The 20,866-nt window shown below is 39.8% G+C and overlaps 1 protein-coding gene across 7 annotated transcripts in view; it reads left to right on the plus strand.

Annotated features, from left to right (window-relative positions):
* The window catches only part of CFAP43 (cilia and flagella associated protein 43), an 85,790-nt gene that overhangs the window by 14,318 nt on the left and 50,606 nt on the right, over positions 1 to 20,866 (plus strand). For 6 of the 7 annotated variants that reach the window (XM_037497464.2, XM_054690123.1, XM_054690127.1 and 3 more), the window contains exons 6-11: positions 608 to 767; positions 3,749 to 3,816; positions 6,242 to 6,373; positions 9,591 to 9,707; positions 17,970 to 18,050; positions 19,941 to 20,089. In XM_037497464.2, coding sequence (XP_037353361.1) covers positions 608 to 767; positions 3,749 to 3,816; positions 6,242 to 6,373; positions 9,591 to 9,707; positions 17,970 to 18,050; positions 19,941 to 20,089 — 707 coding nt within the window. The remainder of the gene's footprint in view (positions 1 to 607; positions 768 to 3,748; positions 3,817 to 6,241; positions 6,374 to 9,590; positions 9,708 to 17,969; positions 18,051 to 19,940; positions 20,090 to 20,866) is intronic. The other variant, XM_054690124.1, reaches the window with a different exon arrangement.

Genomic DNA, 20,866 nt, shown 5'->3' on the forward strand with positions numbered 1-20,866 from the left:
AGTCCCAAAGCCAGCTTTCCTTCTGGGCACGTATCAGATCTTGTAGATTTTAGTTTGACTTTTCCATGGAATCAAATCACACAAAACACTTATGAATGCAACTGGAGAGACCATCAGAATCGGGCAAGAGATCGTCTTCTCATTCCCCACAGAGCTAACCAAGCCGAGGAGATAGGTCAACTTCTCCATAGCAACTCAAGGAAAACCACAGATGTGTCCCCTGCAGACCCAGGAGGGAGGAATATTGACAAAAATGTTGCTCAAAAGGAATGCTTTCAGCTGAACAATGACTTTTTTATATTGAAGATGCCAAAAACATCCACCAAGAAGCAGTATAGAAGTTATTACTCAAATGTTCACAATCTGTGACACTAACACTCTGAATATGTTGGCAAGAATGCCTTATTTTTTCCTAGGGAATTAAAAACTAGTGAGAAACGATGCAAGGAAGGGGAAATCCACTAAGCTCTTGGCAGATGGCAAGTCCAGTGAATATATGTAGGCTCCTACTCATTTGCTTCTTTTGGAAATTGTTTTGATAGGTACTTCTCTAGCTCATCAGCCATGATTATTGTCTTAACACAAGGTTTTTAATCTTTCCCTGAAGCCTAAAGATGATCTGTATCCGACACTTCACCCTACAATGCATTGTTGGACTCCAACAAATGACTTGTACATTGGCTGTGAAGAAGGTCCTGTTTTGATGGTTAGCGGAGAAACCTTACAAGTGACTCTACTTACTAGAACAGAAGAACAACTTGCACAGGGTGAGAAACTGCTTTGCCTCATATCCCCAGAAATACAGTCATGGTTGTTGGTTTTACACATGCTTGAAGGTAGATGTTTTGTTCCCTGTTTCTGTTTCTTAAGAGGTATCTTTGTTTCCTCTAGTTAGTTATCAAGCCCTGTAGCAAGTTAACATTTATTGAGTGCTCCATGCTCTAAGCATTCTACTATCACTCTAAATGCATACTTCATGTAATGCTCAAATCAATGTTAAAAGGAAGTACAGTTTTATTTCCATGATAGAGAGGAGGAAATGGAGATACCGAGAGATTAAAAAATGTGCCCAAATTCATATAACTAGTAAATATGGAACTGACATCTGACCCAGGCAAGAAGACTGTAGAGTTCAAGTTGTTAGCTTCTGTGCCTGTTCCATGTCATGTGCTATTCATGTCCTTTCCTTCCCTCTAGCTCTCTCCTTTCTCCATCATGGTCTTCTCTTTTGAGTACAACTGCCATCTTGAAAATTACTTTTGTTGCTTGTATCCTTAAATCTGATGTTCATTTCTGGTCCCATCAGTTATGACCAGAGTTGGGCCTGGCTAACAGAAGCCAATGTCCTCCACCTCCCCTCCCCCCCGCCACCTCCCCCACAGTGCGAGAAAGCTAAAGATCCTTTGGAAAAGGAACCATGACAGTGCAAGCTTCCCATACCTGTCAATGCACTCTGCATTCCAGTTACTCTTACTCTTACACACCTTGATTTCTGCAGCAATCTTAGCACTGACTTCACTGACCTCAAGCTGATATAAACCAGGCAGCTCATCCCTACCAAAAGGCCCCTCTTGAAGACCATTGTCAATAGGCAACCCAAGGATTTCTCTGGAATCAAATCACACAAGACATTTCATGAGCCTACTTGTTTCATTAGCATTATTTTCTACTACTATTGTGTCTGATCTAGACATTACTTCCCATCATTTCATAGACATGCCTCCAAACTCGTCCCCAAATCTAACTTATCCTCCAAATCCTTCAGTGCCCAACTGACAATCATCTCATACAGCAATTTTTCTCCAGCTAAGGAATTCCTCATGTACTACTCTTACCATTCCTTGGCTTCTCCCATACTTCACTGACAAAAGTGAGGCCGTTAGGTTCAACTCTCCTATCCCAGCCCCTCTCTTTCTTTTACACTGCAGGCTTGGTTTGCTCTCTAATCTCTCATCCACAAGGCCATCCCACAGCTCTCTAAAAAATAAGTCTCTTTTCTGGCCTTCCTTTCCAGTTTTATCTCCACCTTTTAGAAATTCTCATCATCACCATACTCTCTCCAAATTCTGCCCACTGGCGTTTGTAGTTACCTTTGTCTGAACTGGACTTCTCTCCCTTGTCTACCTGAAAGTTATCCTCCGTGGAGCCTGTGCTATCCTTACTCCAACCTTCAAGCAAAATCGGGGGTTCCATCAGATTCACTCCTTTGTTAGAGCTGCAACCTATTCTATTATCATGGTCCATGTGCACATCTGGCTTTCCCACCACTCATCAACTCTTTGAAGTCAGGAACTGTGCCTCACTCACTCTTTGGTTCCAAAGTTTAATCCCAGAGATGGCTACAGAGTAAACGGGCACCTCCATGTGTTTGTAAAATGAATTATAAACCAGTGTTTTTCACTTCCAAACTCCTATTACACTGGTAATACATCATATAATTGAGGACCAGTTCACCATTTCCTTTCTGCATAGTATTTCTGATCATTTTCATGGTATAATATAAATGCTCTCAAAGAAATATTTATCTAGCCTTTTCAATGTGGAAGACATTAAGCAAGGTGCCCCTAAGCTGACACAGATGGAAAATTTATAGTCTCATAATCTTGACCCTCAAAATAATTATTTCTCATTAAAGAAGATAAGACAAGCAGACAGATAAGGGCCAGGTAGATTAAGATGGTTTCATTAAGGAAAACTTCATACATTGCTTGGGGGATTCAGATGAAGGAAACAGGACAAGTTAAGTGATTTTGAAGGTGGGATTTGAAATGGCCTCCTTGAAGGATGGTTCATAGGCAGAGATGACAGTAGGTGAAATTTTGGGCAAGCATATCTGCATAGACAAGGAAACATGGAGAAGGTTGAAAAACAAGAAATATTTCAGTTTTTCTAGAGCACAGAGTGTTATATAGGGGTAGTGGAAAATAAAGGAACATCTATACCACGTCTGACCTGGAATGTCCTGCTGAGACATTTGTACTTGACTCAGCTGACAGCAGGTAGCATCTAAAACCCCTGAATGGGGATGGATCCCACCTGGCACTGTGCTTGGGGACATTAGCCATTGCTCAGGACAGGACTATCTTCAAAGTATGTTGCATAAGCAGCAGGTACCTAGACTAGATGAGAAGTCAGAATACTTGTACTCTGGTGGCAGTTTGATTGGAAAGAAGAGGGCTGATGGGGACAGCGGCAAGGGACAGTATCTGCTTAGCATCCAGACAAATTCCAAGCACAAAGTATGAAGTAAACCAGCAATTTGATGAATGAGTCTTTGCTCGCATGGTTCTGGTAGTTAATCTTAAAAGCAGTAATTTACAAGTAAAAATGTTCTTACAGAACTTTTTCTTCTTTTTACTTTCTTATTCACTGAACTTTATTTATTGAGGTATAAATTGCATACCATACAGCTTGATAAAAAATATAATTTGGTCTGGTTTATTTTTTTTCTCTTACAATGCTTTCCAAAAAAAACAATGTATTTACTGTATGATTCCGTCATGTTAGTTATAAAGACCTAATGACACAGAACTTTAAAAACTCATGATTTACATCTGTAATCACTGCTAAGCATCTTTTGTTATTCATTGTTTGGGAGACATCATAGTACATATTCTGATGAAAAGTTGATTTTTGGCAAGAAGGATTAGAAATGAATAGTCCTAGAAAAGCAAATGAGATGAGTTACTTTGTGTACTGCATTTTTAATCATGTGTCACCTGTTTTGTTTGTTTTCTTTTCCTTAAAGAGCAAATGAATCTTTTCAGTCCAGTCACCATGGTATATCAGAAGGGAGGCCTGATTGCTTCTGGAATTGTAATGTATTTTTTTCCTTCAAAATTAATGGCTTTCAAGAAAATTTACATTTTCTACTTGCTGCCATTTACTATTATGGGCCATAATTTGGGATGTCAGTTTCTGTGAGATTATTATATAAAATTGTTTCTTTTTTGGATGCTATTATAAAACTTTTTATTAGGAAGAATTTCAAAGATCTACAAAAGTAGAGAGAACAGTACAGTGAACATACACCTATCCTACTGCAAATAAGCAAAACCAGAATTTTAAAAAATCCATTTACACTCCACTAAAAACAAATGAACAAACACACACCTGTCCCTCAGTTCCATGCCAGTCTGTACTTAATATATTAGGTCGTAAGACACAATTGGAACCTTTTGTCTAAGCTTCAACTCAGTCTCTTGTGCGCACCCATCTGACTTACAAGTTCATATTGTTATTATTCATAGTAGAGTGAGTAGTAATAGCCCTCATTTACTTGGTGCTTAAATTGTGTCAGGCACCATGCTAAGTGCCTTGCTTGTTTTGTCTTTATGGTCCTCCCAACAACCCTATCAAGCAGGAACAATTGAAATCTTATTATACAGATGAAGGAACTAAGTCTTACAGAGCTCACCAGCCATTAAATGGAAGAGAAGGGGTTTGAATTCAGGTGTGGCAAACTCTAGTCTTTGCTCTCATTTTTTAGAGCACTCTGCCTCAGTAAGTATAAAAAAGGTTCATACCCATGTTCTTTTCTCCATGCTTTGTAATCAGTGCTCAGGTCTGGAGTTCACACACACTAAAATCTCAGGTCTACTGAGAACTCTCCTGAGGTCACCATTAGCCTTGTCTTTTTTCATACCACAGATCATATCCCCTGGACACTGAGGACAGGTAGAAAATAACACCAGGATAAGAGTTGTAACTCCACTGATGAGAAGCAATCTGGGACTCTGAAACATACACTCAGTTTGTAACACCTCTGACACTGAATTGGACTTCCTTCTTATTTAGTCTGCATTTGTGGCCTTTTATGATGTGTGTCTTCCTCAAGGTTACCCACTGTATTTGTTTTAAACTATTTTAAAGGAGTGATAGGAGCATCTGCTCTGCTGAAAGATAGAGAATGATGGTGAGCTTGGAGAAACACCTGGATATTCACCCCCTCCCCCACCCTAGATCCCCAATGTCTGAACTCGGCCATCTCACAAATGCCAAACTATGGGTCTCTCTGGTGGCACAGGGGTTAAGTCACAGCACTAACAAGCTATCACCAGCCACTGCAGCATAAGTTCTATCCCTGGCCAGGAAGCTGACCCACATGGCGCAGCAGACCTCTCCTGTCTTGCTCACTGCTCCCCTCAGCAGTATATTTCAGTAGATCTGCCTGTTCTGCTCCCCATGCTATCTCTGGGGAATCCTCTTACCCCCACACCTCTGGCTTAGACCCCTGTTCTTATATGCATAAATAAATAAAAATAAATCTTAAAAAAACAACAAATAGGGCCTCCCCGGTGGCACAGCGGTTGAGCGTTGGGTTGCGAGGCTGCCCACAGCCTCTGCAGTGCTGGTTCGGTTCCCGGCTACTCCCCCGGCCACCGGAGGAGGGTCCCACATGGTGCGCAGACCTCTCCTGCTGCCCGCTGCTCCCCTCAGCAGTGTACTTCGGTCCTTCTGCCTGCTCTGCTCCCAGCTCTGGCTCTGGTGAATTCTCTCACCCTCCCGCGTTTCTGACTGTACCCAGTGCTTGTCTAAATAAATAAAAAAAAATATATATATATATATTAAAAAAAAACAAATAATGGGGTCTAATCTAGAAATGCTGGTTGGATTTTCCCAAGCCCTCTTCACTTTTGTAAAAATAACTCAAATTCCTTTTAAGAGTAGCTAAATTAACTTAAATCTATTTATAATTGATCAATCAGCCATCTCTACTGAATACTTGTCATGTTTGAGATCTGTTTGAGGAACTGGAGAGGAGGCTACAGAGGAAATAAATAGCACACACCCTACCTTTGGGTCATTTAGGATGACAAGAAATGCATATAGTAATGATTAAAGGACAGACATTAAAACTAATGTCCCTTGAAGTAAGGAGACTGCTGTTTATAAGCCACAGGATAAGATGCCTCATTTGCCCCACCTACTACTGTGTAATGAAGAATGTGGTAGGTAGGTGGTGAAGAGGTTCAAAGAAAGGAGAGATCAGTAAAATTTTAAGTAATAGAAACATGTGCCACAAAAGAGATTGAAGTGAAATGTGGCTAGGGAATATGGTTAAAAGTTGCCAAATAAAAGAAGGAAACAGGGCATTCTAAATCCTGTAGACATAGATGCTGATTCCAAAAATAAACAGTACTCAGTAACCAGTAAGTCTTTGCTTGTCTTATGGGGAAAGTATACTATGCATTGAGTGAGACTGTTTTTCTGCATTAATTTCATTATTTTTGGTCAGTAGGATGGCATTGTGTATTCTTTTACTATGAAAGACACAAATTACAAAATGGAGGAATTTCTTGTGATTGAAGAGCCTGTGGAACATTTGATGTTTTCTCCCAGTTACAAAATGTTGCTGATTCAAACAGAAAAGGTATGTAGATGATGAATTTTTGATGCACAATTTTCATATATTATTATTGTCATTACAAGAGAGGAATGAAGGGCAGGGGACTCTGTGTAATGATACTCCATTAGTCAGTACTCCTTTGGTGCAAATGTCAGACTAACAGCTAACTTCTCTGTGGCAATAAAGAGTGGAATGATATCTTTCATGAAGGCATCATCAAATTATGGCTCTGTGGGTTAAAAATAGCCTGCTGCTTACCTTTGTCCATGAAGGTTTATTGGCACATAGTCATACCCATTCACTTATGTATTGTCAATGGCTGCTTTCACACTACAATGTGAAGTTAATTTGTGATGGAACCACCTGACCTATAAAGTCTAACATATTTACTATCTGTCCATTTTTTTTAAAAAAGTGTGCTGACCACCCTGATATAATAAAATGAGGTAACCACCACATGGAATTCTATACCCAGCAAAAATACCTTCTCAGTACAGGGGTGAAAAATGGCATTTTTAGACACTCTAAAACTGAGAGTTATAGCAGTAAACCATCCCTGGTGAAAATTCTAAGGACTGTACTTCAGGCAGAAGGAAATGATCCCAGATGGAAGAACTGTGATGCAAGAGGAATGAAGGACAGCAGTAAATATATGGGGAAATGTAAATGAGCATAAAAAACAGCAGAACATAATGTGATGGTAGGTTTAAAAATAACACAGAATTAAAATCCCAGATAATAGCAGTGTATGTTTGAGAGAAAGGGTTAAGTGGAATAAAGCATTCCTAGTTTATTATATTTCCTCAGTTTATTATATATTTATTATATAAATATATATAAATACATATAAATATATACTTATATATATTTATATATAAATATATATATTTATTATATTTATTATATATTTATTATATTTCCTCAGAAGTCTTTCCTCTGAAGAAAATTATTTTTGCTGTTAATACATTGGATATTGTAACTTCTAAGGTAAACATTAAAAGAAATGTAACAGTAGGTGGAATTTCCAAATTATAGGAAGGAAAAGTGAAATGTTAAAAAAAAAACTAAGAAAAAGAGACCAAAAAAACCACAAAACAAGGGGAAAAATAGCATAAATTGAAATGTTATAATTAAACTCAAATATATTGCTAATTTCAATAAAAGTCAAATAGAACAAATGATCTGGTTAAAATGAAAAGCTTTACCATACTAGATTAAGGAAAAATAAAGAAAAGCAAAGCCCAACTACATACTGTTTATAAGCAGCACATCTAAAACATAAAGGTACAGTAATATTGAAAGTGAATAAATGGTAATAAAGTACATTAACATTGAAAGTAAATAAAAAGATTGAAAGTAAAAGCAAAGGTGGGAAAAAAGATCTATCATGTAGACATTAACCAAAAGAAAGCTTGTGGAGGTAACAGTCACATTAGACAAAGTAGACATTTAAACAAAAATGTTTCAGAAGGTTAAATTCACTAGTAATATAAAAATATTTAATATGTATATGTACTAAGTAAGAGCCTCAAAGTATATGAAGCAAAACATGATACAGTTACAAGGAAGACACTATCATGATCTCAATGTGGGATTTTTATATACTTTTCTCAGTACATTGATAGAATAAACCATGTACCCTCAACAAAGCAACCAAACTGAGCAAAGTGTTTCTCTCTGCTACTCAGAGTCCTCCAGTGATTTCCTGTGTATAGTGAGAAAAAGCCAGGATAAAATCCTTGGGATGCTTTACAAGGTCCTTCATGACATGGACTCCAATCCCCACCCTGCCCTTCTCTGCACTACCCTGCTTCCTGTTCACCCTACTCTCACCATTATGCTGTTTATTTGAACATGCCATTTATGCTCCTTCCTCAGAATCTTTGCACTGGCTGTTCCCTCTGTGTGGAATGCTCTTTCTGAAGAATCCATATGAATACTATCCTACTTTCCTTCAAGACTTTTCTCTAAAGTCACCTTCTCTGTAAAGCCTTCTTGGACACTGTGTTTAACAGTTCCCCTCTCCTTTTGCTGAGTCCTCTTTTCCTGCTTTATTATTTTTCCCTTCTTACAATTACCCTTTTTTTTAAAGATTTTTTTATTTATTTATACAAGAACTGGGGTACAGGTCAGATCCGTGGGAGGATGAAAGGATTCACCAGAGACAGAGCAGGGAACAGAACAGGCAGAAAGACGAAATACACTGCTGAAGGGAGCAGCGGGTGCAACAGGAGAGGTCTGCAGCGCCCATGTGGGACCCTCGCCAGCCGGCAGGGATCGAACCGGTGATGCAGAGGCTGCGGACAGCTTCATAGCGCGGCACTCAACCACCTGCTCCACCTGGGGAGGCCCATTCTTACAATCACTTTTTTAAAACAATATATGTTATTCACATATCTTATTTTCTGAATTCTTCAATAGAACATAAGATGCATGAGAGCAGGGAATTTTTGTCTTGCCCTCTGATGTATACCCAACATCCAGAGCAGTGCTTGAACTAATCAATATCTAATCATCATTTTTGGAGGAATAAATGAAAGGTATAATTGGGAAATATATTCCAAATTTTTGACTCTGCAGAGTTGTATTTTTTGGATACACAAGTACACAAGTACAAAATTATTCATGTTTGACTCAAGTAAACTTGAAAACTTGTGTTCAGTTGGAAGTAGTTCTTATTAAGTGATCATACTATATTACAGGTTACCTGGTGGAGATGTATAACTTACAAGATAGGTTGTTTTTGAGAGATAAATTTGGGGTCTGAGAATGATAAACAAAGTGACAACTAACTTCCACAAAGGTTACTTATAAGTTTTTATTAATGACCGACATGGTCTAGTATGTGATAGGAATTAGGTAATCTTAACAACTTTTCTAGGTTGTTTTTTTTTTTTTAATTTTCCAAATTCTCTGCATAAGTACACATTTTTAAAATCAAGAAAAAGTATGTTGTGATGTTTTGTATCTTTGAAAAACAAATAACGGGAATTGGAGAAAAGAAGAAAGTCCTACTTACTGATTATTCAATGTTGAATGAATGGATAAATGAACCAATCAATAAACAAATTAAGATCTAGATTTTTAAGTTCCTTAAGGTCAGGGCCTTACTGAGTTGATCTCTAATTTCCCATTACCGATCCCCTCATACTGCCTTGTTCTCAGTAGGCATTTAGTAAATGTTTGTTGACCTGCAAACACAACAATTGCACGGTATTTTTTTTTTTCTTTATATTAACAGGGATCTGTTCATATCTACACTTTTGGTGAGGAGCCAACCTTTGAAAATGTCCTACAGGCTTGTGATGGAAAGTTTCAATCAATTGACTTCATCACACCTGGAAATATACACTTCTTGGTAAGGGATATGTTACTGTTTCACAGGGGATTTAAAGATGAGATTTTGGAAGTGCACGGGCAACTTCCATGTCTCCAGAGGCAGGTGTGGTAGAAACACCAACCACTGTCATCATCAACTCTACTGCCCAGTTAGGGTCACATTATGACTTTATAACATGAAGTGTCTGAAAATGACCAAAACAATGAAAATCAACAGCCTATTTATGCTTTCCATCATAGCGTTCCACATCAGGTCTTTTTTTTTTTTTTAATAATAAATTTTATTTTTATATTCCCCCATACAATTGCAAACGCCCCATTCTGACCCAATCCTTCCCCCCCGCCCCCCACCCCAAAAAGTGTCTCTGGTTCATAGTTTTTGTTGATTTTGATTTTCACTTTCTTATATTCATTTTCCTGGTCCCTTATTTAAGTTTTCTAGATTCCTGCTATGAGTGAGACCATCCGGTATTTTTCTTTTTCTTTTTGGCTTATTTCGCTGAGCATGATCCCTTCCAGCGCCATCCATGTTGCTGCAAATTGCATGTGTTTATCTTTTTTGAATGCTGAGTAATATTCCATGGTGTATATGGACCACATCTTCTTGATCCAGTCATCTATTTTTGGGCATTTGGGTTGTTTCCAAAGCTTAGCTATTGTAAACAGTGCTGCTATAAACATAGGGGTGCAGGTGCTCTTTGGAATTGATGTTTCTGTGTCCTTTGGGTAAATACCTAGGAGTGGAATGGCTGGATCATATGGAAGCTCTATGTTTAGTAGGTCCAGAAATCTTCACACAGCTCTCCATAGTGGTTGGACCAGTTTGCACTCCCACCAACAGTGCAGAAGAGTTCCTTTTTCTCCACACCCTCGCCAACATTTGTTGTTGCTAGTTTTTTTAATATGTGCCATTCTCACTGGTGTGAGATGGTATCTCATGGTAGTTTTGATTTGCATTTCCCTGATTACAAGTGATGTTGAACATTTTTTCATATGTCTGTTGGCCATTTGCATTTCCTCTTCAGAGAAGTTTCTTTTTAGCTCTTCTGCCCATTTTTTGACTGGGTTATTTTCTTTGTTGTTGCTGAGTCTCATCAGCTCTTTGCAGATTTTTGTGATCAGTCCTTTATCATTAGTGTTGGGTGCAAAAATGTTCTCCCAGTTGGTGGGGTTTCTCTTTTTTTTGTTATTGTCTCTTTTGCTGTGCAGAAGCTCTTTAATTTGATGTAGTCCCAGCTGTTTATCTTTGCCTTCACTATCACTGCTTTGGGTGATGTGTCTGTAAAGATGTCTTTGATGTGCAAATCCCGTAGTGTTTCGCCTATATTTCCTTCTATGTATTTTATGGTTTCAGGTCTTATGCTAGTTCTTTAATCCATTTTGAGTTGATTTTTGTGTAGGGTGTGAGGTAGTGGTCAAGCTTCATTCTTTTGCATGTAGCGACCCAGTTTTCCCAGCACCATTTATTGAACAAACTTTCTTTGCTCCAATGCATAGTCTTTGCTCCTTTGTCAAAGATTAGTTGACCATAAATCTGTGGGTTTATTTCTGGATTTTCTATTCGATTCCATTGGTCTGTATGTCTGTTCTTGTGCCAATACCATGCAGTTTTGATGATTATGGCTTTGTAGTATAGTTTGAAGTCTGGGAGTGTGATGCCTCCATTTCCTTCTTTTTTTTTCAGGAGAGCTTTGGCTATTCGGGGTTTTTGGTGATTCCATAAGAATTTCATCAATAATTGTTCTATTTCTTTGAAGAATGCCATTGAGATTTTGATTGGAATAGCATTGAATCTGTATATTGCTTTTGGTAGGATGGCCATTTTAATAATGTTTATTCTTCCAATCCATGAGCAGGGGATGTCTTTCCATTTCTTTGTGTCTTCTTCTATTTCTTTTAACAGTGTTTTATAGTTTTCTTTGTATAGGTCCTTTACCTCTTTTGTTAGATTTATTCCCAAATATTTGATTTTTTTGTTTCAATAATAAAAGGGATGGTTTTTTGATTTCTTCTTCTTCAGATTTATTGTTTGTGTATAGGAAGGCTACTGACTTTTGCGTGTTGATTTTGTATCCTGCCACTTTACTGAATTGATTGATGAGTTGAATTAGTTTTTCTGTGGAGATTTTGGGGTTCTCTATGTATATTATCATATCATCTGCAAATAGTGATAGTTTGACTTCTTCTTTTCCTATTTGGATTCCTTGGATGTCTTTCTCTTGTCTTATTGCTCTGGCTAGGACTTCCAGTATTATATTGAAAAGCAGTGGTGAGAGTGGACATCCTTGTCTTGTTCCAGATCTTAATGGAATTGCTTTCAGCTTTTCACCATTGAGAATGATACTGGCTGTTGGCTTGTCATAGATGGCCTTTATGATGTTGAGGTATGTTCCTTGTATCCCAAGAATTTTAAGGGCTTTTATCATGAATGGGTGTTGCACTTTGTCGAAAGCTTTCTCAGCATCTATTGATATTATCATATGGTTTTTTATATTTCTTTTTGTTGATGTGTTGGATAACGTTGATTGATTTTCGGATGTTAAACCATCCTTGTGCCCCTGGAATGAATCCAACTTGGTCGTGGTGAATTATCTTATGGATACATTGTTGGATTCTGATAGCTAAAATTTTATTGAGGATTTTTGCATCAGTGTTCATTAGGGAGATTGGCCTATAGTTTTCCTTTTTTGTGTTGTCCTTATTCGGTTTTGGTATTAGTGTAATATTGGCTTCATAGAACGTGTTTGGTATTGTCCCTTCCTTCTCAATTTTTTGGAAGAGTTTGTGAAGGATAGGCACTAATTCGTCTCTGAATGTTTGGTAGAATTCATTTGTAAATCCATCAGGTCCTGGGCTTTTGTTTTTGGGGAGGTTTTTGATTACCATTTCAATTTCGCTGCTTGTAATTGGTCTGTTTAGGTGTTCTATTTCTTCTTTATCTAGCTTTGGGTGATTGTAGAGTTGTAGGAATTTGTCCATCTCCTCTAGATTGTTGAACTTGTTTCCATATAACTGTTCATAGTAGTTACTGATTATTCTTTTGATTTCTGCTGTGTCCGTTGTGATTTCTCTCTTTCATTTATGATTCTGTGTATTTGTGCTTTCTCCTTTTTTCCTTTGTGAGCCTGGCTAGGGGTTTGTCTATTTTATTTATTTTTTCAAAGAACCAGCTCTTGGTTTCATTGATCTTTTGGATTGTTTTTTTAGTTTCAATTTCATTTATTTCTGCTTTGGTTTTTATTATTTCTTTTCTTCTACTGGTTTTGGGGTTTTTTTGTTGTTCTTTTTCTAGATCTTTGAGCTTCGAGATTAGGTTGTTTCTTTGAGTTCTTTCTTGTTTTTTGATGTGAGCTTCTATTGCTATATATTTTCCTCTTATTACTGCTTTTGCTGCATCCCATACATTTAGGATATTGGTGTCCTCCTTGTCATTCAATTCAAAGAATTTTTTTTTCTTCTTTGATCTCCTCGTTAGTCCAGTGGTCTTCCAGTAGTGTGGTTTTTAATCTCCATGAGGTAGGATAGTTCCTTGCCTTCTTTTTATGATTTATTTCTAGTTTGATGCCTTCGTGGTCAGAAAAGATGGTTGGTATGATTTCAATCTTGGTGTATCTGTTGATGTTTGTCTTGTGCCCCAGTATGTGATCAATCCTGGAGAATGATCCGTGTGCGCTTGAGAAAAATGTGCACTCCGTTTTTTTTGGGTTTAGTGTTCTATAGATGTCTGTTAAGCCCAAATGCTCTAGGTCCTTATTTAGAGCTTTAGTTTCTTTACTTATTTTTTGTCTTGTTGATCTATCCATTGTTGATAGTGGTGTGTTGAAGTCTCCCACTACGTATGTGTTTTCTCTGATGTCTGTTTTCAGAGAGGACAACAGTTGTCTGATATATTTTGGTGCTCTTTCGTTTGGTGAGTATATGTTAATGAGTGTTATTTCTTCTTGAAGTATTGTCCCCTTGATCATAATGTAGTGACCATTGGGGTCTCTTTTTATTTTTTTGAGTTTGAAGTCTGTTTTATCTGATATATGTATAGCTGTTCCTGCTTTCTTTTTTGGCCCATTTGCTTGTAGGATTGTTTTCCATCTTTTGACTTTGAGCCTATTTTTATCTTTTGTAGCTAAATGTGTTTCCTGGAGACAGCAAAAGGTTGGGTTTGTTTCTTAATCCAGGCTGCAACTCTGTGTCTTTTATTGAAGAGTTTAGTCCATTTACATTTAGAGTTAATATTGATATGTTAGCATCTGTATTTGCCATTATGTTTGTCTTTCCTTTGATTTTATTTATTTATTCTTTTAATAACTTTTTTTTTTTCTGGTCTTCTTTCGTTGTTATTCATCCCTCTGAGGTTCTGGCTTTAGGATTCCTTGTAGTATTTTTTTGGAGTGGGGGCTTAGTCGTAATGAAATTCCGGAGTTTCTCTTTGTCTGGGAAGGTCCATATTCTTTCTTCATGGAGGAAAGAGAGCTTTGCGGGATAGAGTATTCTTGGTTGGCATCTGTTTTCTTGAAGTCTGTTGACTATGTCCCTCCACTCTCTCCTTGCCCGTAGTGTTTCTTCAGAGAAGTCTGATGTCAGCCTGATTGGTTTTCCTTTGAATGTTATCTGTGTCTTCCCTCTTGTCAGCTTCATTATTTTTTCCTTGTTCTGGATTCTTGGGAGCTTTACTATTATGTGTCTTGCTGTGTTTTTCCTTTCGTCGTGGAAGTTTGGTGTTCTTCTTGCTTCTTGTATATCAATTTTCAGCTCCTTCTTCGCATTTGGGAAGTTCTCTTCAATTATCTCCTGGAATATTTTCTCTGTTCCTACATCTCTCTCCTCTCCTTCTGGAATTCTTATAACTCTTATATTTCCTTTCCTCATGGAGTCAGATAGTTCCCGAAGTCTTTCTTCATTCTTTTTCCTTCGTACTTCTCTTTCCTTTTCTGTTTTGGTTCTTTTTATTTCTGTGTCTTCAAGAGTACTTATTCGTTCTTCCATTTCATCTATTCTGCTTTCATTGCTTTTCCCAGGTTTCTTTAGTTCCTCCATTAATTCTTTGATCTCCTGCATTTCTTTTATTTCCCTCTTTAGGGACTCTATTTCCTTCTTCTGATCTATCACTTTTTTAATCATGGCAATTTTAAATTCTCTTTCTGGAAGGCTCAGAAGTTCTTCCAAGTTGCTGTCGTTGCAATCTGGGGTGGTTTTCTTTTGTGTGTGCTTCTTTCCTGAGGAGTTGTTAGGTTGTGTGTGGTTCTTCTACTCCCTACTGTCTGTTTTCTAATTTGTCGTATGCGTTGGGACACTGTGTTGCTCGACTGACTGGCATCTTGGGTGAACTTCTCCGCTCCCCTCTGGCTCTTCCAGGAGCCATCTCTGCCTTCTGGGGGAGCTTTCTGCTGGTTTTAGGCAGTTTTTACTGAAGCAATGTCCCTGTTCTCAAATGGCGAAGCGGGATGCAGTCCCTGCGCCTCCGGTTTCAGGCACACTCTTCTGCGCCCCCGGTCTGCCCCGGACGTGGGTGCCTGCTCCCTCTGTGGGCTCAGACTGCTGGTCGGAAGGGGCCTGGCGTGGGGTGGGCTAACTTCCCGGCTGGCCACTGGGTCCTCCAGAAGCCTTCTGCCCTTTTCAAGCAGTCTTAAGAAATTTCCTGTTCTATGGGGTGTTAGTGACTTTTTTTTCCTGGTCGCTAGGTGGCGCCAGAGATCTCTCCTATTGTCCTTGGGGGGCTGTTTTTCGCCCCCCCACCCCGTGGGACAGGGAACAGAGCAGGAATGGTAGGGTAAACCTCAACAGCTTTGGGGTGCTGTGTCTGCCTTGTGCCCCACCGTCGTGGGGAACCCACGCCCCTAATTTCGTGCCCCGGGTCTCAGTTCAAAGCCCTCAGGTCCAGGACACGGGCTGTAGCCCAGTTCAGTGGCGCGGGAATGGCGCCTTTTGCACCCGGCTCCCGTGCCTGGGCGCCTGGTTCCTGCTCACTCAGGGAGGGACCTTCACCTCAGTGAGGACCTCCGCGCGTCTCCCCGCAAGCCTAGGTCGCAGGCGCGGGGACCTGGGCCGCTGCGATCCCGGTCCGCGTTTTCTTTTCAAGCGCGCCAAGCGCGCCGCTTTCCCGCGCAAGCTTACCAGCAGCCCGGGCTGTGTGAGCGTCTCCCGGGGTCTTTGTTCTTCTCTAATGGCGCCCGGAGCCGTTCGCTCACCACCGCGGCGGATCCTGCAGGGTTCTCCACAGCTCCCGTTCACGGGGTGTGGTGGCTGCAATAGTTCCTTTCCACTCACAGTCCCGCTTGCTGCGTCGTTTGTTCTTGTTGGTCGTTTTAGTGTGTTGTTTTCCTCCTCTCTGCCGGTCGGAGAGTGCCGCCTCTGTGGGCGGGGGAGGGGAGCAGGGTTCTGTGCTTCCCTCCCTTCTAGTCCTCTTTTATGGCCACTTTCTTCTTCGGGTAGTTTGCTGGCGTCACCCGTTTATCTTCCGTGTCCCAGTTCTCTCTGGGACCTGCCGCTTTTCCTCCCTATTAACTTTTTTTAATGGGAGATCTTACTCGCAGCGTCTCCTCGCCGCCATGTTGCTCCGCCCCCTCCCCCACATCAGGTCTTTAAATGATATTCACTGCGAATGAGTTGGAGTGTCCACACTCATTAAACTCTTAGTATTTGCTTCTTTTGGAGCAATGTGACCCCATTCAAGGCAAGTGCAATACTGGCCATGCACAAAACATCAATTCAGTTCACTCAGAAAAAAACCCCGCCCTCTGTATTTAGGGAAGAAACTTTGTTCTGGTGTTTTACTGTTTACCTTTTGTTGATCTCAAGAAACATGTTTCACTTTTCATATAATCCATTAAGGTTTGTTTGAGAATTCTAGCAAATAAAGAAGTCATAGATTATGGGATAGATACCACCTATGGGTTCTTACACTCTTGAGATGTTATTTATATGATTTTTCTTCAATGTGTTCTAAGGATTACATCTATTCTTATGGTTGTTTCAACTCAGAAAAAAAAAATTCCATACAAGATTTTCATGTTTAGGATTTAGATACTTGATCCACATTTTCTTGCTACCCACTCCCTAGTATCCAAGAAACAGAACTTAAATTGCATCACATTGGGATTTCTTTAAGATGATTTCAGTCTTGACCCTGTGAAAGAGTAAAAGTTATTTTTAAAAATGAACAATAGGGGGCCTTCCCTGGTGGGCAGGTGGTTGAGCGCCATGCTGTGAAGCTGTCCACAGCCTCTGCAGCAGCGCCAGCTCGGCCCCCGGCCGGGGGCCGGCCAGTGAGGGTCCCATATGGCGAGGCAGACCTCTCCTGTCTCACCCGCTGCTCCCCTCAGCAGTGTATTTCGGTCCATCTGCCTGTTTTGTTCCCTGCTCTGTCTCTGGTGAATCCTCTCACCCTCCCACGCATCTGGCCTGTACCCCCGGTTCTTGTATAAATAAATCTTTAAAAAAAAAAAAAGGACAATAGGAACATTGGATTTCTGGTCTGGCATGCAAGAAGCCTAACAATAAGAAAAATGCTAAACAGGGGCCTCCCTGGTGGTACAAGGGGTTAAGTCTCAGCACTATGAAGCTATCCACAGCCACTGCAGCATGAGTTCCATCCCTGGCCAGTGGAGTTAACCCACATGGTGCAGCAGACCTCTCCTGTCTTGCCCGATGCTCCCCTCAGCAGTGTATTTCAGCAGATCCACCTGTTCTGTTCCCTACTCTGTCTCTGGTGAATCCTCTTACCCCCACACCTCTGGCCTACATGCCAGTTCTTGTATGCATAAATAAATAAAAATTTTTTTAAAGTGAATCCTAATGTAAAATATGGACTTTAGTCAATAACAATATGCCAGTGCTATCTTATCAATTATAATGAACATACCACACTAATACAAGATGTCAATAATAGAGGAAATTGTGTATGTGTGTGGGATGGGAAGGGTACATGCAAGTCTGCACTTTCTGCTCAATTTTTCTATAATCCTAAAACTCCTTTAATTTAAAAATAGCAAGGTCTAGCTTCTTATATTTAGGCTTACTCACTAGGCAATAATCCCACTGATTTTCCAAGTAACTTTCATCTCTGAGAAAAAATTTCACTTTTCTAGTTCTATGTATTTATTATGTTATTTAAATTTTATTAAAGATGCTAATTAATATTTGTCCAAATTAGAAGTACTGAAGTTACAAACCACTTAAGTAAAATAAATTTTATACTAAAGCCTCAGAGTGACTTAGGGATAGAGGATTTGGCTCCACAGCAGAATACTGTTTTCCATTTAGAGCTTTATTTTTCTTTCTTTTACAGACACTCACAGAGTCAGGGGAAGTTTGTGTTTGGAATATAGAGGATGGTACCTGCATCAGCAGAATTTATCTGAATACTCCAGTAAGTATGCCTTATAAATGATTAAAATGAGAGCAGTGAATTGAGGGAGATCTGGCTTCAGCATTGTGGGTCAATCTGCTTATGATTTCCCACAGTGTAATGGTGTCCTCCAGTGAGGATAAACCACCACTCACAGCCCAGGCTGCACCACATGCCTGGTCTAGAATTCAACGAGGCTTGGTAAAATTAGCCATGAAAGTTCTTCAAATCTCTCCTCTTCCGTCTGGCCAGGTAAAGGGCAGATTTCTGAAGTAAAATGTTAAGTTTATATCCCTCCTTAGCCTAAAGATCTAGGCAATCTGTTTTTACTAAGTGAAAGAAATCTGAAGAGAAATTGCACTTTTATGACAAAAGACAGAAAGCAAGAGCAAGGCTTGGGGTTCACTTTGTGAGCTGAGCTGGCGGTGGCGGGGCTGCTTGGATCGATGTTAGCCTAAAGCAGCATGAGTCCCATCCCCGGCCAGCCAGGGAGCAACCCACATGGTGAAACAGACATCTCCTGTATATATATATATAAATAAATAAATACTAAAAAATAGATCCTTGGGGTAGAGCAAAGGGGTGGGGCTTTAAACATCTGTTTGTCTCTTGTATGTAACAGATAATGAGACTGGATCAATTTTAATATTTCTTCTTTTGGTTATTGTATTAGAAATGGATACAGGTTTCCCCCACTATCTGAAAGCATAGTGTTCCTATGAAAATTTTCGCAAGCTGAAATGGTGTAAAGCAAAGAGGCAGTTACCACTCATTTATATGGAGACATTTTTGAGTGTCCCAGACCCCAAAAATAATCTACGAGGTTATGCAAAATATACCTAGAACATCAAGCGACATCAGCATGCAGTGGAAGTGGGAATAACAGGGTAGCTGCTCTGTCTGTGTGAAGCAGCCCCAGGAAGGAGCCTGGCAGGCCCAAAGGCCACCTCCAGCTGGGCTCACAAAGTGAACCCCAAGCCCTGTACTTGCTTTCTGTCTTTTGTCATAAAAGTGAAATTTCTCTTCCAATTTCTTTCACTTAGTGAAAAGAGATAGTGTCGTAAATCCTTCATAAACATGAAGTGATGGTTCTTTTCTTAAGCCTCCCTCAGTCACACCATTGTCCCAGCACCATCATTATCCCTAGCAGATGAATACCGATTTAAAAAGATCACTCCCATTCTGTGAAAATGCCCCAGAGATGATAGGAATGCATTTAATTGCTCTTATTGAGTTAATATTGGTTTACATCATTGTTTGCATTATATTACTGTGATTTTTTAAGCCACCAAATTTGTGGTGATTTGTTACAGCATCCACTGATCATATATACAGAGATTCCCATCAGTTCAGGGAAATTTATTGGTACCACAACTGAATATAGATAATAAAGTTTTATCTGAGAGTGTTGGACTATCTATTTAGCAAAAAGTTTTCTGTACAGTTAATGTAGACATGGTTGTACCTAGTCATAAGGAAAAATAACAGGTTGAATTACAATGGTAATTATTCAATTGAAGAGTAATTTAATATACTTAAATGTACTTTACTTTTTAATATATAGATTACATCATTGTTCATTTTTTCACAGTTTGACTTCTCTTCTAAGAATTTTCATTTTATTTTTCACTATTAAAAATGATGTCATTGCTTACAGACCAGGAACTGTTTTGTATTTTTATCATTCTAGTTACAGGATAAAAGAGTAAGATGTAGAGATTTTCTGTGACTGCTTATGCAATCGATTTGCTTGGGAACACTGAGTGTGTAATTCGCCTACTGTTTATACAGCATTCCTCTCCTCACTCTTCGGACCTTGCGAGTAACTTGCAGAATCCTTACGTGTAGCGGAGCAGCCTTCGCTTTTTCTGGCGCGGTGTCTTGACGGCTCTGGGGGTTTATTTCGAACAGGCTAACGTCCTCGCTTGCTCTCCCTCCTCGCTGTCTGCGGCCGTGGGGACCGAGGAGGGCTGTGTCTTCTTCCTTGACCTCCGGGACACCACGTCGCTCACGGTCGTTCACCAGGCCTTTCTCTCTGAGTCAGCTGTGCAGCACCTCCTGTGAGTACCGCCTGCTTCGTCAGGTCTGTCTGCTGAGAATTCCAGTGAAACCATAATTCCTTTTAAGCTTCACACGTTTTGCTTTGAAAACCTCTCCACTCAGTTCTACACCCAAAGAGTCCAGAGCAGTGTGCAGGGAAAAGTCTCCCGGCTGGGTCCCCACACACCCAGTTCTCCTGGCAGCCCAAGTCTTCTTTCCAAAGACACCTGATCCACAAACAAGTGAAGATCAGTACTCCTTTTTATTTACTAAGCCCTTGGATTGGCCAGGTACTTCTATGGCAGAGCTTTCTGACTGTCTCCATTTTACAGATGAGGAAGATGAAGCACAAAGAGTGTAAGTCACTGGCTTAATATTATACAGACAGCAAATGGCAAATAATGGGATTTGAACCCAGGTAGTTGGGCTCCAGAGGCACCACCTTTGCTCCGAAAGAGTAACAAAGCAAACACAATGCCCGCACCTCATGTTCCTTTCACTGCATGGTCTGTTTTAGAGAATTTCTGTTGGCACTTAGAGACCATCCTCATCCTTCCTTATAGCTGCACAGTATTCCATTTTATGAATACACCATCATTTTTTAAAGATTTATTTATTTATACAAGAAGTGGGGTACAGGCCAGAGGTGTGGGAGGGTGAGAGGATTCACCAGGGACAGAGAAGGGAGAAGAACAGGTAGACAGACCAAAAACACTGGTGAGGGACACAGCAGGTAAGACCAGAGAGGTCTGCCGTACCATGTGGATATCTCCTTGGCCAGCCGGAAATCAAAACAC

The sequence above is a fragment of the Talpa occidentalis genome, unplaced genomic scaffold (genome assembly GCF_014898055.3).
Source record: "Talpa occidentalis isolate TD23 unplaced genomic scaffold, MPIMG_talOcc4v2.1 talOcc4.8, whole genome shotgun sequence".
Classification (NCBI taxonomy): domain Eukaryota; kingdom Metazoa; phylum Chordata; class Mammalia; order Eulipotyphla; family Talpidae; genus Talpa; species Talpa occidentalis.